This window comes from Cannabis sativa, chromosome 1, assembly GCF_029168945.1.
Source record: "Cannabis sativa cultivar Pink pepper isolate KNU-18-1 chromosome 1, ASM2916894v1, whole genome shotgun sequence".
Taxonomy (NCBI): Eukaryota; Viridiplantae; Streptophyta; class Magnoliopsida; order Rosales; family Cannabaceae; genus Cannabis; species Cannabis sativa.
In genome coordinates, this window is record NC_083601.1 from 45,920,222 (window position 1) to 45,938,485 (window position 18,264).

The following is an 18,264-nucleotide window of genomic DNA, read 5'->3' on the forward strand; positions in this document are numbered from 1 at the left end:
CATCCAACGACTATCACTGAACGCCTTTCTTTTCTTTTTTGACTTTTTGAATTACTTGTATTAATTCTTATTACTTGTATTTATTCACTACCACCAAAAGTCATTAGTAATAGTTACCAAATTAGAAACAAATAAATGTGTTATGTACTCAAGATCGAGAAGTATTAATTTATAGTTGAATTAAATGCTTTTTTGAAAGCTAAAATTGAACAACTATTATTCAGTTCAAAACAAAATTCTTCGTATGTACACATAAAAAAAAGAAAAAGAAAAAAAAAACTCACAAACTTCAAATGTCAACAACTAAAAACATGTTACATTCTAAAAACCATTTTCTTTTTTCTTTTTTTATTCTTTAAAGCTCTAAACAACACCCTGATTGAACATGAGTCGAGTATTCTTCGGGCACAGCTGTTTTTGTCCACGTGTAATTCTTCGTGTCAAACACGTAAGCAATGTGGGGCTCACCGAAACTCGGGGAGCCAATCACCAGTAGCTTATCTTGCCAGGTAACCACATAAGCGATTTCTCGCATCTCATTAGGCAAACTGCCAATCACTTTCCACGTGTCGTTCTCTAACGCCGCCACCTCACCAGTACGACACATGTACAAGAGTCCGTTGTTACCACCCGAGACACATGTCCTGGGGCATGAGCTGGCTTCCAAGAAGTCTTCGCAGACTGGGTCCCACTTCCACGTGGAAACATCAAAAACTTCAGCACTGCTCTCAAATTGCCCTTGCATCTCGGTTCGGTACCCTCCGATGACGTGGACTTTGCCACGGTGGAACACTCCTTTGCACTCGTCACGCTCTCTTGCCATGTCAGGCATCAAAAACCACTCATCTTTCGCCACGTCATACGCCATCGCTGATTTCAACGCATTTTTCTGATCATCGTGTCCACCCGCAACGAAGACCATGGATTCAGAAGCCACGCAACCAAAGAACGATCTCGGTACACCTGGCATGTCAGTGCCACGTCGCCACTGAGCCTGGACAAAATCGTAAATATACACAGCGGTAGAAGCAGTCCAAGTCCTCGGATCCCACCCGCCCATTATAACAACATCCGATCCGACCCGAACCAGCTGGCAAAACAGAGGAAGACCTTCGGTTAACCCGAACCCAGGTTTCAACTCCGACCAAAGACCCGTCTCCGGTTCAAAAACCGTAAGCCTATAAGTGGGAGTAGCCAAATACTTAGATGCAGAACCCGATTCGCGTCCGGGTTGGACCCGAGCTTGAGCCATAACGATTAGATTCTGGCTTAATCCGACGGCCTTCCTTGTTTGGAAAAACTCCGGGTGTTGAATCTGGGCCATCCAAGCTCGGCATGTGGAAGCTATTGTGGGAAAATCTTGATGTTTGGCTCTAATCAAACACTCACGGGCTATATCATCTGGAAGCCCAGGAATGATTTCCATGATTGATTAAGGATTTGAATGAAATTGAAAAGAGTGAAAGGTGTGTATAAATACTAAATAGGGCTAAGTTTGGCCAGAAAACCTGGAAAAGAAAAAGAGAGAGGGAAAGAGAAGAGGGTATGATATTCTAGAAGCAATTTTTGATATATGAGAAGAGATTGGGTTGTGGTGGGAAACATATATAGGGATTAGGGAGGGGACCCCATTACGAAACAAAAATGTAAAAAGTAGAGATGGAGAGAGAGTGGTGTAGTATTACATTACTACTTGCTAGTAGTGCTTGTTATGATAAGATCCAACTTCATTCAATTCAACCTTCTAGAAGCTTTAGTATTGCACACAATATTACCCTATTCAGATTTAATCATTATTTAATTAATTTATTATTTAACTAAACCTGTTTGAAACGGCGTGTTGTTTTTTATTTTTCTTGGCTTTATTGACGTAACTGCTTTTAAAGTTTTCCTTCTTTTTTAGCTCTAATTAATTAATAATTTTTTAAATTATTTGTTAAATTAAAATATGTAAGATCTATTTTTATCACTAAGTATATATTAATTATTAAAAAAAATTATAATTAAATATGTATTCTTTTTATATAAATTTAATCACATTAAATAATATATTTACTCAATTATTAAAATTCAATTATAAGACTACTAATATAATATAAATCTTCTAAATCATTATGCATTAATAATGTAGAATAGAACACACATATTTTAATTTTTTTTATATAATTATTAAAAAATATACATATTGAAATTTAATTAATTTACAAAATACAAGATTGTAACTATGTAGAAATAGACCTCTATTCGATCTACAAAATAACAAGAAGCTTTTAAAAACAATTATATTATTGGATTTAGGTTGGTACGTCGGTCGATTTTGTCAGATTATGGTACATTTATTCAACTTAATATAAAAATTGAGTTACAAAAATCTAAGCGCAACCGGTCTAATTAAGAAAAAAAAATAGTAACTCGCTCAATAAAATTAGTCAGTTTGTTCGCGTATACCACAATCTCTTTTTATTTTTACAATTGTTATATTTTAATTAATTATGATGATAAAGTAAATATATAGACTGAATTTAAAATTTAAATCAAGCACAATAATAAAATATATTAATTTTAATTTTATATTTTTTAAATAATCATATAAATTATATGATATATAAATATATATAATAAAAATATCATCTTAATTGGATTGGTCAGATTAGTTCAGGTTAATTGTACAAGTTGATATTATTTTTATCTTGCCCAATCTTTATTATATTTTCATCAAGTTTTTTAATTTGTATTTTTTGTCAAATTATTTAATTTGGTTTGGAGAAATTATTTAATTTGAGTGATTTATAAAAATTTATGTAAACCCTAGTACCAAAAACAATTATTGTACCAAAAGGCCTAAAAAGTAAAAGTAAAGAAAAAAAAAACATATATATATTTATCAACAAAAAAATGAATTAGCTGTTTAAACCTTGTGTGTGGGACCACCGGCGTGGCTCGAGAGAGGAATTTTTATTCTTTTTAGAAAGAATATTATTATATATGGCAAAGCCAAACTATATGTGAATCATGAATAGTATGTATAGTATAGTGTGGGTCATGTGCCCATACACATACAAAGTATTCTAAATTTGGACACCCCTTTTTGAAATATATATTGATCAATTAAAACATATTCACAAATTGTTCATTCATGTATGATGTTGTTTATTATTATTATTATTATAACACTTCTTTGGTATCTTCTTATAATTAATATAATTATTATATATAATCCATTTTTCTTTCTCTTCTTAATCATCTTAGTCCTTAATTTAAGTTGGGTTTCAAATGACCAGGGAACAAGAAAAGAAACCACTAAGAAGAAAGAAGAAAAGAGTTTAACAATTGGCTAGAAGCAATTAATTAAACCATAAACCATATTAAAAGCATATATATCTATAGGGATATATTTATGTACCAATCACACCGACTTTTGGCTTGAGTTGATGGAGTTTCACTAAATATAAAATAATTAGAAAAAGACATCTTATTTATAAATATATATTTAAATTAGTTGCTAAGGTCTAGAAATAGATGTGATGAGTCATCAAATTGGTCCCAACATTCTAGAAGCATTTGTTAGATTTTTATGATGAAATTTCAATTTATTTTTAAAGCAAGTTATGGGTATTGTGTATATATGGATGGTATAAATACTATATAAGTGGCTTTGATGAGTCCGTCTCTTTCTCTCTCTCCATTATAATTGATGATATATATGTTCGTCCAAATCGTTTAAGCTAAAGTTTGGATATGTATATATATATATGATATGATATGATCACATTATATAGTGAATATTATTTATTAACTCAATTTAAATTTCTTCCCTCCCACACAGCCCAACTTTATTGACTATTATTTAAATAGTACAGATAGTGACAATACATATATACACAATAAATTTTATATTTTTATCCATATTGAAGTAAAATGAAAGTGACCCACAACTTGTGTTGTGGTGTCATTTTTTTATATGGAAGTTACACTGTCACAAAATGGTCCAATTGGCCATGTTACAATATATGATTGGATTGAATTGTAAGAAAAATCAGGATCCAATCTAATCAGCTGTAGAGTAACCTGAGGTGTTAATTTCTTAATTACAGCGAGTTTAATAAAATCAATTCATTAAAAGTGTCATTATATATAGATATTAAATAACAAAAATTTAGCTTTACGTGTAAACTTAAGGATGATTATTATGGAGTTCGGATTTAATCCGAATTTAATGTCATTTTTTATAATAAGATTTGGAAATCAATAATTTGATAAGGGAAAATAATAAGATATAAGAAGATAGAATATAATATTGTTTGACATTTTAAAGTTATATTACAATAATTACAAGTAATGGCTCACGCATAAGTTAATTAATTTTTAATATCGTTTATTTTTTGCTTAGCTTTTGTTTGTCTGGCTAATATTATTATATTATATATCTATGCACTATGCACATATATAATAATAAGATTAATATATCTATAAATATATATTTATTGACAAAAGGGACAAGTTGAAGAGGGTTAAGATGCATGTTAACATGCATGATTCTTTGATGAAAAGAAACATTTATAAATTATAAATTAAATATATTATATTTATATAATATATGGTGACACCCAAAAGCACATGGATTTGAGATGTGAAATATATGTGAGAAAAACAAGGGATACAATAAATTAAAAATATCAATTATAATAAATTGGGGAATTAATTAAGGACTTCGATAAGAATGAGGCAAGTGATTATTAATGTATTATATATTAATTAAAAAAACAAATTAAATAAACCAATTAGAGTAAAGCATCGCAATTCTTTATTCTAAATTCTTATCTTATATACTAATTGCGAATGTCGAGTTTACGGCCATGAAGTAAGCAAAGATTTTAGAGTTTTATTTTTTATGTACATAATTCCACAACCATTGATTGATTTATTTGTTTTTATATGTGGAAAATAAATAATTATTCATATATAGTCCAATAAATTTGTGACTAATATATATATATATGGCTAGAGAGAATTATTTGATGTGTAAAGGGACAAGAATACTTTTCATATATATGTTTCAATTCATTATGTGTAAGAGGGACACAAATGTATAAATTAAAAGGTTAAATATTATTTTGAATTTTAATTTATAAAAATTATTAATAAGATTTTTTATTTTGTTAAATAATAATAGGAAGTTTTTACATTATATATTAAAATTTTTAATTTTTTTATATTTTTACTGTGGGGTGGAATTTTTTTTGAAAATACTGTGTAAGTTTTATTTGTGTACTGTGTTAAGTTTTTACGGTTCTTCCACGATTGTTTTTAGTTATTTCACTGTTGTTTTAATTGTTCTATTTTGTACGGTTATTTTACATAAAGACAATATTTTTGTAAAAATTCCGTATGGGAAAAAGATTATAAATGGAAAAAATAAGAGAGTAAATGTCCCTTGCTATAATTAACTAATCCAATATATCAAATTACTCAAAACAATTTACTTGTAATTTTCAAAAAGACTATAAAACACAATCATGTTATTATATTAGTTGTTGTCGAAAAAAACTTAGTTTTATTATTATATATATCCTTGCTTTATTTCCTATCTACTCAAAACAATTTACTTCTTGTAATTTTCAAAAGACTATACAAAACAGTCATGTTATTATATTAATTGTTGTCAAAAGGAAATGTTATTATTATTATCACTATTATTATGTTTGCTTTGTTTTTTTCCTAGCTAGTAGTGTTCTAACTATATATTCGAAACGGGATCATGGAACCCAACCAAACTGTAGGAATTTATTAAATAAAATTGAGAAATTTGATTGAACAATGTGACAGTTAGTAGTCCCGTGATCCGTAAGGGGAAACACGGGTAAGCTGTGCAATCCCACACTGTCTGGGGAAGGTCAAGTGGGATGATTCTGAGACTGTGTAGGTATAGGACTACACAGTTGAAGAGGGCTTAAATGGATTGATTGGTACTACCTATATCAACAAGGTGCATCTTGTTTTTCGGTAGCCCATCTCGAAAGAACTCCACAGTTAAGCGTGCTTGGCCTGGAGCAATTTCAAGGATGGGTGACCTCCTGGGAAGTTTTCCCAGGAAACGTGTGAGTGAGGACAAAGCATGTTGGAAACACTTGTGTTGGTCTGTAGGGTCAGTCATCAATCCATGAAGCAGCTAGAGTGACGTACTCGTGTATAAGAGCCATTCATTCCGTGGGTGTAAGGGCCCAATGGAGGCTTGAAGCGGGGACGTTACAAATGGTATCAGAGCCTTGACCCAGCCGGAAGTATGGTCGACGAGGACGTCGGACCCCGTAAGGGGGAGGGTGATTGTGACAGTCAGTAGTCCTGTGATCCGTAAGGGAAAACACCGGGTAAGCTGTGCAATCCCACACCGCCTGGGGAAGGTCAAGTGGGATGATTCTGAGACTGTGTAGGTATGGGACTACACAGTTGAAGAGGGCTTAAATAGATTGATTGGTACTACCTATATCAACAAGGTGCATCTTGTTTTTCGGTAGCCCATCTCGAAAGAACTCCACAGTTAAGCGTGCTTGGCCTGGAGTAATTTCAAGGATGGGTGACCTCTTGGGAAGTTTTCCCAGGAAGCGTGTGAGTGAGGACAAAGCATGCTGGAAACACTTGTGTTGGTCTGTAGGGTCAGTCATCAATCCATGAAATAGCCAGAGTGACGTACTCGTGTATAAGAGCCATTCATTCCATGGGAGTAAGGGCCCAATGAAGACTTGAAGCGGGGACGTTACAAACAATTTATGTAGGGAAAATTAGTTCAACACCTAACCAAATAATTTTGCAAGAGTTTCTAGATCAAATTGGTCATATATCTAATCATATATAACATGTGAATGAAAAAAAAATGTTTTGTTTGCTATCTATATACATACCTATATTTCTTCCTAACATTTAATGTAGAATAGTTCTATAAAAATTAAAAAAAAAAATTATAACTAATTATAAATTATCATTCTTATATTATTATTAAATAATTAGTGGCTAAATATATTAGTTATAAAAATTAAATTTATTGCGATAAAATGTGTTTTTTAGTCACAAAACTAAACTAATAATAACTTGCTGTTGCGAAAATTATTAAACACTACGCAAGTATACGCAATCAAGTAGTAAACTCACACAGGTGAGGTCGAACCACAGGGAATTGGACTAATTACTACTAAATTATACTATTGATTCTATCTGGTAAAAGAATACTTTTATGAATTAAATAAGACAATTCAAAAAATTAAAAATAACAAAGGAAGATTAATCAAGATAAGAAAATAGGGAGACGAATCCTGTTGTTAAGTTACCAATGTTAATGTCTAAATGTTATCCTTCTCTTGAAGTGAATGACAGATTATGAATTAACCTAGCTCTTTTCAGATCTTCTAGGTTCTAAATCTCATGCTCTCTAATTAATCTCTTAATTAAACTAACATGAAATCAGCATTAAGCAATAATCTAAATATCACAAAGGCTATGTAAATACTTTCGTTTCACATCAAAACCTAGACTATCCAATTTTAGCATTCTCAATTCTCACTTTTCAGATTTCGAATTGAGATCATAAAACATGTAAAAGGTGATCAATCTTGCACATGGAAATTAAACACAAATATGAATAGTATTCACAATCAAGATGGAGGAATGGCAATTAATCATTAACTAGGAAAAGCTTAAACAACATTCATCATTCTCCCTAAATAGGAGTTTAGTTCAAAACATCCATAATCAAATCCATAATTAATATTGAAATAGAAAAGAACATAGAAAAATTAAAGAGAAGAGAAAGAACTAGTTGAAGCAATTGATTCGGGTCGCCACAAGCCGCTCTTCTAGCCTCCTCCTTTGTTTCTAGGGTTCCAATTCTGAATAATCCCTAATTTTCACGAACTCTATCTATTTAAACCAAGTCTCATCCTTAAAATTCGCGAAATTATGAAACTGCCCAAAAATCCCGTCACTGGGTCCCCGTCGCGACTAGCAAAGCCCCCGTCGCGACGGGGTTAAGCAGCGAATTCTTGAAAATCTTTCTGCCAGTTCCCGTCGCGACTGGGATATTGCCCGTCGCGACGGGATTTGGCAGCAACATATTTTTTTTTTATTTTTCTTCTCAATTCTTTCACCACTTGTCCTCAATTCTTGTAAATACTTTCTTTAAACACCCGAGGACCTGAAACAAAAGAATCAAGCGTAAAATAGTCCTAAAACTAGAAACAAAGAGTGAAAACTAACCGAAAATACGACCCGAAACTTAGACTAATTTTAGCCTAACAAATTCCCCCAAACTAGATTCTTACTCGCCCTCGAGTAAGATAAATGCTACTAACTACTAATCTACTAACTGCGCTATAAGATAATCACAATACTACTGCTCATGTGTTGTTCTCTTCCATTGCTCAAACTAGAATTTCAATTCCACCAACTCTAACAATTAATTTAGATGCTCAGTTTTTCACATGCTGCACAAACACAAGATGACTTCACAATCGAAACAATGTTATAATGGTTTTACTCTTTCCAACCATTCCACTACCCGATAACTCATATGCTTGCATGCTTACCTCTCTCCACTAATGTTGACAACATCCTTTCGGAATCAATAGGGCTTTTTGAGGTTTAGAAAGTATGGCTTAGATATTTGAAAAATGAAAAACAAGTTTGGCTAAAGATATCATAAGCACAAAAATAACCCATAAGCTTCTTCTAATTTCAAATTTCCCAAAGTGTTCCCACAACTAACCAAGATTGAGGATTTTTTTTTTTCTTTTCCCAACATCACTGAATTTTATTATTTTTTTTCTTGAATAATTTTTTTTTCTTTCATTATTTTCTTCTTTTTTCTTTTTTTTTTTTTCATTATTTTTCAATGATATTGATCTTACTAAATATCTAAATTTTTTTTCTCAATCTTACCAGTTTTTTCTATCTTCTCTCACACCATGCATTTTGCTCCCCCAGACTAATTATATAGCTTATGATATCATTGATAAAATAGTGAGAACAAAATTAACAGTGTGGATACATATTTCGATTCGACAGGTGAAGAATAAAACAAGTTTAGGCTCAAGAGGGTTAACTAAGGATAATCATTTCATGGTAGGCTTGAAAGGCTCAAACTATCCAACAAATGCCTAAATCATATTCCTATTGAATGTTGTCAAGGATTTCGCCTCAAAAGAATAAGACATGCAAGTTCTAAGCTATTCAGTCAAGCTTACCACAAACCATAGTAAAACAATTATAACATATTTCACAGATCATCAAATTGCATTCTTACACATGTTATACGAGCATCCAAACTAATCCAAAGAGTTAACAGAATTAAGCACACAGTTATTTTGCAATTTTAGAGCACATCACACTAATCAGCAGCACACAATTATCTTCTAGCTTATTGTCATTCCTTAACTAAAACAAAAAAACTAAAACAGATAATTAAAATGCAGAATTTAAAAATTTTAAGTCTCTCCCCCCAAACTAAATATGACATTGTCCCCAATGTGACATTAAAGAAAAAGGAAAGGAAACTTACCTGAGCGCCACATCAACAAGCGGTTGACGCCCGTAATAAGCATCATGTTGGACAACTTGAAAGTTGTTTTTAAAAATGCCCTCAAGCTTGGCATGTAATGAGTTTGAACCAAAAACCACACCAATAACACAAGACTTTCGATGATGAGCTTGGGGAGAAGCCTTTCGAAGCTCGTAGAGGATATAATATGGTGTTGATGAAATATATGGATCCATTGGTGGTTTGTTTGTCAATATCATTGATGCAGTTGAATCAATGATGTCATGTTCTTCCTCATCCTCCAATGTCACAGTTTCAACACTTTCATCTAACAACCCTTCTTCTTGTTGCTCACTCTTCACTTGGCTATCCATACCCTCACTTATGATTTCATATTCAATGATTTCCTTTTCACAAGGATCTTGATCTTCAACTGTAGGCTCATTATCTTCCTTGTATTCAAATAATGACCCTTCTTCATTGTACCAACAACTCTCATAACTTTCATCATTGGAGTTATTACATTCTGAATCATGAGTCATTGAATTATCACATAAAGATCTCACCATGTCAGTTAAGCGATTAATCTCTCCTGGAAGTGATTGTAGAAGTGATAGTAGTTGCTCCTCTTTTTCTGTTTGTTGGGATGAATTTGGGCAATAAGGTGGGTATTGGTGACTCCAACCCTGAAGTGATGGATTCCAATGCCAATCGTAATCAAAATCTGCCATATCATTCAACAAATTTATTACGTCATAGCCTCTCATTAATAAAGGCGCTCCCGTTGCCTCTGCTCCATAATCAACCCAGCTTCTTGTTTCATCGTTAAGTCCATTATACAAGAGCCATGTAAAACATCCACTTGAGAAAGTGGGATAACATCTCTCTCCAAGCTCTTTAAATCTCCTCCAAGCAGAATAGAATGGTTCATTGTGTTGTTGGACAAAATCATCAAGATATAGCATCTGGATTTATCTTGCAGTTCAAACTCATAAGTAAAACATTAGTAAAATTAAAAAATAAAACTAAATTAGTACTAAAAAGATAAAAAAAAAAAAAAATTGAAACAACAAAATTAATACTAAAACTAAAAAGAAAAACCAAATTAGAAAAAAAATTTAATTTTTAATAATATTACAAAATTTAATCTAAAAGAAACAAATTAGAAATAAGCAAAAGAATTAACCAAAGTAGAAGTTAGTATAATTTTATGTAATATTAATCTTTAAACAATTTCCCGGCAACGGCGCCAAAAACTTGTTGCGAAAATTATTAAACACTACGCAAGTATACGCAATCAAGTAGTAAACTCACACGGGTGAGGTCGAACCACAGGGAATTGGACTAATTACTACTAAATTATACTATTGATTCTATCTGGTAAAAGAATACTTTTATGAATTAAATAAGACAATTCAAAAAATTAAAAATAACAAAGGAAGATTAATCAAGATAAGAAAATAGGGAGACGAATCCTGTTGTTAAGTTACCAATGTTAATGTCTAAATGTTATCCTTCTCTTGAAGTGAATAACAGATTATGAATTAACCTAGCTCTTTTCAGATCTTCTAGGTTCTAAATCTCATGCTCTCTAATTAATCTCTTAATTAAACTAACATGAAATCAGCATTAAGCAATAATCTAAATGTCACAAAGGCTATGTAAATACTTTCGTTTCACATCAAAACCTAGACTATCCAATTTTAGCATTCTCAATTCTCACTTTTCAGATTTCGAATTGAGATCATAAAACATGTAAAAGGTGATCAATCTTGCACATGGAAATTAAACACAAATATGAATAGTATTCACAATCAAGATGGAGGAATGGCAATTAATCATTAACTAGGAAAAGCTTAAACAACATTCATCATTCTCCCTAAATAGGAGTTTAGTTCAAAACATCCATAATCAAATCCATAATTAATATTGAAATAGAAAAGAACATAGAAAAATTAAAGAGAAGAGAAAGAACTAGTTGAAGCAATTGATTCGGGTCGCCACAAGCCGCTCTTCTAGCCTCCTCCTTTGTTTCTAGGGTTCCAATTCTGAATAATCCCTAATTTTCACGAACTCTATCTATTTAAACCAAGTCTCATCCTTAAAATTTGCGAAATTACGAAACTGCCCAAAAATCCCGTCACTGGGTCCCCGTCGCGACTAGCAAAGCCCCCGTCGCGACGGGGTTAAGCAGCGAATTCTTGAAAATCTTTCTGCCAGTTCCCGTCGCGACTGGGATATTGCCCGTCGCGACGGGATTTGGCAGCAACATATTTTTTTTTTATTTTTCTTCTCAATTCTTTCACCACTTGTCCTCAATTCTTGTAAATACTTTCTTTAAACACCCGAGGACCTGAAACAAAAGAATCAAGCGTAAAATAGTCCTAAAACTAGAAACAAAGAGTGAAAACTAACCGAAAATACGACCCGAAACTTAGACTAATTTTAGCCTAACACTTGCATTCAAATATTATGTTTTAGTCACAAATAAATTTTAATTGTCTCATGATCATATATATAATCTAAAGATTAATTTTATTGGGTGGTTCTACACTACACTTCTAATGTATTGATGTACCTTTTATTTGTTTTGAAAAAAATTTTAGTTTAATTTTTTTTTTTCATATATATTATGGTTATTTAAGATATCCTAAAAATTTGAAAAAATTTAGAATAATTTACCATATAAAAAAATAATGTTTAAATAGTTATTTTATACGCGTTTAAAATAAAATTGCGCATGTAAATAATATTTTCTGCGAGTTAAATTTTTTCGAATTTTTTAAAATTTTGCATGATGTCTTAAATAACTATAATTTACATGATTATGAGAAAAAATTTAACTAAAAAATTATTTTAGATACTAAAAATATATTGCATTATAGAATTTTCTAATTTTTTTCTTAGAGTAAATAATATTTCTATAAATAAAATATAAAAATCTCATACCGGAATATAAAAAATTATCATTCCTAATAAAACATTTTCAAACTTCTTATTTTTGTAAGGAATTTTTTAATTTCTTTTAGTTTGCGGACCATAGTAATTACCAACTATCAATATTTTCCGTTCAGGAGATTTGGTAGTGTTTTGAAAAGGAAGGATTTGTTAATTACCTTCTAAACTTAATTAATAGTGATTCAACTAAACATTTTTCTTTTGAAAAAATGACTTATACTAATTAATAACACACTTAGTCAAACTATTACACTTTTGATCCTGAACGATCGAAGGACCTGAAAGCTCTACAATCTTCTCAATTATATTCTCATAGAATTAATACCTAAAATACCGGTTTGAAAGTTCCATTTTATCAAAATTAAAAACAATTTATCATGGTGATAAGAATTAGTCTTATGACGTGTACAAACAATGACACGTGTCTTTAAATGTTAAGCCAATAAATTTAACATTTTTTAATTATTATTATTTATTTATTCAAGAGAAAGAAAAGATGTTTTTGAATAATATTAATTTGTAATGGAGTGCTATAGTGTTTGTGTAAATTATTGATTTTTTTTAAAAAAAATTACATATAATAAATATTATTATAAAAAATTAAAAAAATATATATTTCAACATGTAATTTTAGGTGTAAAAATTATTTAAAAAATTTTAATAAGAAATCATAATTAGCATGAATAATTTTATTTTATTTATTTGTTTATCTTTAAAAGAAAAAGGCTAATAATTTTGGAGACAAAGAAAGTGTTGAAATCTGTCAATGCGATTTTGGTTCAAAAGATATTAATTATTAAAAGAACGACAGCTACGATTATTTCGAATTTCAATAATTCAACTTCATTTTTTCTACAAAACTAATTAATAATGCTTATGATATATAAATTATTTATATTTTTCAAAATCAATAGCCAACTAAATTAATGTCTTCAAGAGACGAGACGACGACGTTTGTGTCTATCTATTCTATTCTTTATTTAGAGAGACACGTATCACTAAATCTGTTTTTGGTATTTAAATTGATCAAAATAACTGAAACTAATCATTTATTTATTTATTTATTTTATCATGCTCTCAAAGTTCAGGGCATATAGCTTTCATTAATAAACATTTAGTCAAATTTAGTTATATGTTTATTTATACTGAATTAAAGTATCAGCTGTTTCATTATGTGGAATATTAATTACATTGTTTGAAACTTTGAACATGAAATAATTTATAGACCATCATCTTTGCCTAACATGGAATAACAGTAGTTGCTAAAGAAAATTACTCTGACATCATGTCTAAAATATATACTTTTTTTCCTTGGGGCTAATTTTAATTAACATGAAAATTTTAGTTAAAATAGTCTAAACAAATATATCCTTGCTTTGAATGTTATATATTTATTATAATTATGTGTTTTTTCTCGAATTCCAAGTCTAGTCATATTATAGATATAAATATATAAATGTGTAAAAAAAAGCTACTGGAAGAAGAAAACGTGCGTAGTCATATATAAAAATCATATCATATTTACCATCACTTCACTATGATAATTTATATACAATGTTAATCCAAATATGAATATGTATTCATCACAATGACAAACTTTAGCTACAGTTTTTGATTATATATGACATTATTGTATTTGTTCATCACATAATTATGTACTAGCTGCTATTAAAACCTGCAAAGTGTCAGCTCAAAAAAGTTCAGCTATTTTGTTTTAAGTTGAAAATGCTAGACTATTATTGACATAAATTATGTGACCTCAAACTACTGACTTTTCACCTACATAATATATTTAATTTCTTCTCGAAACTTTAAAGCAACGAATGTTGTAGATAGTCTTATTTACTTTTAGACCATATGAAATTAACTTTTCATTTTAAATGTTTCAACAAATAAAGGAACTTGAAAAGAATTATTTGTGACTTGAAATTGTGTTCATATAATTTATCAGAAAAAACAAACCGCTCTCTTTCAACTCAACACAATCCCTTTGATTAAGCAAAGTTGAGATCTTGTACCATATATGTTTTAAAAAAAACAAATTTCCATTTAAAAGATAAATACAATAAAACAAAAATGTGGAACTCCAGTGACTACCCGATACAGGAAATTCAGTTAGATTACAATTTCTTTTAAAATAATTGGTACTATTTTTTTTTCTTAAAAAAAAACCCAAAGAAAACGACAAAACGGTCAATTAACGGCATGTAAAATAAAAATAATATATATATCTTTCTTTATATATTAAAAGTGCCTATCTAACGGCATTTCTTGGTTTAACAGAATATACTTTACAAATAAAAGAATATTCTGTTAAATTTAACCCCAAAAGCTTTTAACGCCGTTAACTTTAACTTTAACTTTAACGCCATTCCGTTAACCATTCTTCTCTTTCACGCTATTTTCAATTGGTCCCAATTAGAATTTTACTCTCAATTCCAATCGAGTTAAACTCAGAATCTGGCGATCGATTAAACTCAGAATTTTACCTTTTTTTTCTATTTTTATGCATCTTTTTCTCACTACTGGCACTATCAACCCACTATTTTATCGTCCTCCTCCATAGGCGGCAACTTTATTGATTTCGGCACCAATAACTTTCTTGGAAGGGTTTCGCGAGTCGATCACCTTGCCTATGGCTGAGATTTCGACAACCGGTCAACCGGCGCCCACCGACCGGTTGTTAAATGGAAGAATCCCGGTTGATTATTTTGGTGAGTTGATAGTCTCTTGATTATTTTCTATTTAGTTAGTGAGAATAATGGTAAAAAAATGTTAATTTTTATCTATCAGAAACGATGCATTTTTCTTCTTTTTTTTTGCTATTTCTTTTTCTCTTCAATAATATATGTCCCTTATAAATTCAATGTTGCAGAAGGATGGTTCTCTGAAGCTTCTATAAACAGGCAGGATAATATATATCATATATAATTGTATATGAAGAATTTAGATAAATGGGTTTATTTAAAATTCCATTAGGTAGATAGTGAGGTTTTGAGAGCTTCCATCTTGGGCAATGGCACCTTTAGATTTCACTCATAATGCGATTCTTAACTATCTTAAGCACATAAGAAGAAACTGGCTTGAAGAACATTCCCGCCTCTCGCCACCCGCAACTATCTTTCTCTACACATTATGCATTTTAAATTAACATGTTTTGACATAATTTTAGAGTTTATAATTGAGAAAACAATGAATCTTGGCATCCATACAATATATGTGTGTTTGTTTGTATTTATGTCATGCAACAACTCTATCGTTTCACTGTTTGCTTACCCTTTTTATTTGGTAAGTGATCTCAGTTCTAGCTTTTCCTCTCTCATTCCATTTGTTTGTTACTTTACTAGCTTCTTATCTTGTGGCTTTGGTATCATTTATAGTGGAGTCAAAGTCCTAGAAAGAGTGTTCTTATTTTGATTCAAACAGTGACTAATTGCTTGTTGCAAGTGAAAGAAAAGATATTGCAACTTGGACAACCATGGTTGCTCTGCTCGGTGTGCTTTCCTTTGTAATGGGTCCTGTTCAAATCATTAAGCTATTTATAGGGCTGCTTTTTCTTTTCTTTATGGTTAATACAGTTGCTTTTACTTTGGATGAAAATTTCTCTTGTTTTTCAATTCTGATACCTTCCAAATACAAATTTGTCATGTGGTTGGACTTGGTCACTTACTTGCATTACTATGTGGCCACGAGGACAAACTTCCATGGTTATTGAAAATGAATACACATACATAAATAATATACATTTTGTTTTAGTACTAAACTACCTCTCTGATTATCAATGTGTTGCTTAGGTACTTAGGTTTATTAATTTTTTGTTTAAGCAAAAAACAGTTATATATGTTGTAGGTGGTATATGATTTCCATTAGTATAATATAAATAGTCAATCAATATGAATATATAAATTTTTACTACTGCTAATTTTATCTAAGTTCAATCTAAACAATAAAAAATGTTGAGCAATTCAATCGATTCTTTCAACTGAGGTTAAAAAAAAAAAGGTAGAGTGAAATGTAGCAGAGGAAAAGGGATGGTGTTGGCCCATTCAATGGGTAAGATGCCTTTGGTAATATCTTAACTTTCACTTTGTTATTTAGTATTTATAGGTATTATATTGCTTTTTTTCTTTTTTGTTCTAAAAATCTCAACTTAATGCTCGATTTGAGTTTGTTAGTGAAAAGGCTTATTTCCTTAATCTAATTTCTTAACTTCTCTTAATTTAGTTGACGATTCACTCAAATGGTTGTTTTTATGTGTTTCTTAATTTGTATTGACTTTGAACTAAACATAACATCACTTACAAATTGTATCATTTCTTAACTGTGAATTAGGGAGTGACTACTTACTGATTGTTTTTGAGTTATTATCAATTGTCACTCTGTAGATAGCCACTGGTTGAGATTCCATTATATCTTAGATATAGTTTTTAATATCTTTATTGAATTAATGCTTCGTAATCACTCCCACTTGTTGCGGAAATGGGTCCAAGAGCTTTCTTATTGATGAAAAAGTATAATCTTATTTTTCTTATAAGCATCTCAACGATTATACCAAGTTTTATAAAAAGAATTTAAAATACATACATTTGAACTATTTTTGGTTCTTAATTTTCATCTTTATTTTTTATTACTTATCTTTATTTTTGATACTGGGTGAAATTTTGTTAGTTTAGATCTCCATCTCTGTGTACTACTCTGTATTCTTTGATTAAGAATGTGAAAGTACATTTGATTTAATTCATCTATTATTCTTTTGCTGAGAAATTCAATTAATCTATTATTGCTTTTACTTTTATTTTTTATTGTTTGAAAATTTAAGGTTTTAATTTCATTGTAGAAGTTAAAGAGATGATAAAACGAAGAATATGCAAAGAATGAGGACCTTCAAAAGATTAAACTGACATCATCATCGCTATTTTTGGGACACTGTAAGTTTGAAATAACCCACTTGGATTTGGTCATGATTTTGATTACTGCCTTTTTGGAATCCCATATCTGATACAAATTTCAATTGACTTTCTAAGTGATTATTATTTGGCTCTTGAGTAAATTTTTAGTGGCAAGTGGTCCGAGAAGGCAAGTGTTTATAGTTTTAGAATTCTTGTCTTTTAAGTAGTATGTGGAAGAAAGAACAATTCTTCCAATAAAAGTCCAAACCCCTGTTGTGCGTATGGTAAGCTCTTTGTTTCAAACATAGGTTAAAGACGGTCATAAATAATGTGATAAAGACCATTATGTAAAGGTTTGGAGCCATTATGGAAGCAGTACACTTGGTGAATTAGTTGATCCAAGCCTAGGAGGTAATTTTCAAGCTGAGGAGCATCTTGGTTGCTCCAAATTGGGCTAATTAGTGTACAAGCCTCTGCTGAGCTACGACCATGCATTTGTTGTGGATCTGCTCACCGAAAATCATGAGATTCCGTAGCCAACACAACCACCTTTTTCTGAGCTCAATCTCCACAGAAATTGGCCATGGCATCTCTTCTAACTAATACTATTCTTCTAGGCGTGAATCTAACACGCAGTCTTCTGGGAACAAGATGAAATGATCATTTATTTTCTTTTTTCTGAATCACTTTGTGTATTGCTTCCACATTCTATACATACAAGGCTCCATTGGCTTTTATTCGAGATGTCCCTTTACTAATCTTTTGATTCTTTCTTATGGTTTAAAATGTTCCTACCTTCTTGTCACCCTTATATGTCTCTTTGCTGTTGCATCAGTATTTATATAATAAAAAAGTTATATAATATTAAATATTTAACATACATAACTCATA

General features: G+C 30.7%; 1 protein-coding gene and 1 long non-coding RNA gene across 2 annotated transcripts; one reads left to right on the top strand and one right to left on the bottom strand.

Annotated features, from left to right (window-relative positions):
* Positions 1-25: 25 nt before the first annotated feature.
* Positions 26-1,575, bottom strand: LOC115704626 (F-box/kelch-repeat protein At1g80440). Its single transcript, XM_030631828.2, has one exon. The coding sequence runs from the start codon at positions 1,424-1,426 to the stop codon at positions 356-358; it is 1,071 nt and encodes a 356-aa protein (XP_030487688.1). The 5' UTR covers positions 1,427-1,575; the 3' UTR covers positions 26-355.
* A 13,143-nt stretch (positions 1,576-14,718) lies between these two features.
* Positions 14,719-18,145, top strand: LOC133033556 (uncharacterized). The gene is made up of 2 exons (XR_009685689.1): positions 14,719-15,198; positions 15,360-18,145. It is a non-coding gene; the product is annotated as an uncharacterized LOC133033556 (long non-coding RNA).
* The last annotated feature ends 119 nt before the right edge of the window (positions 18,146-18,264 follow it).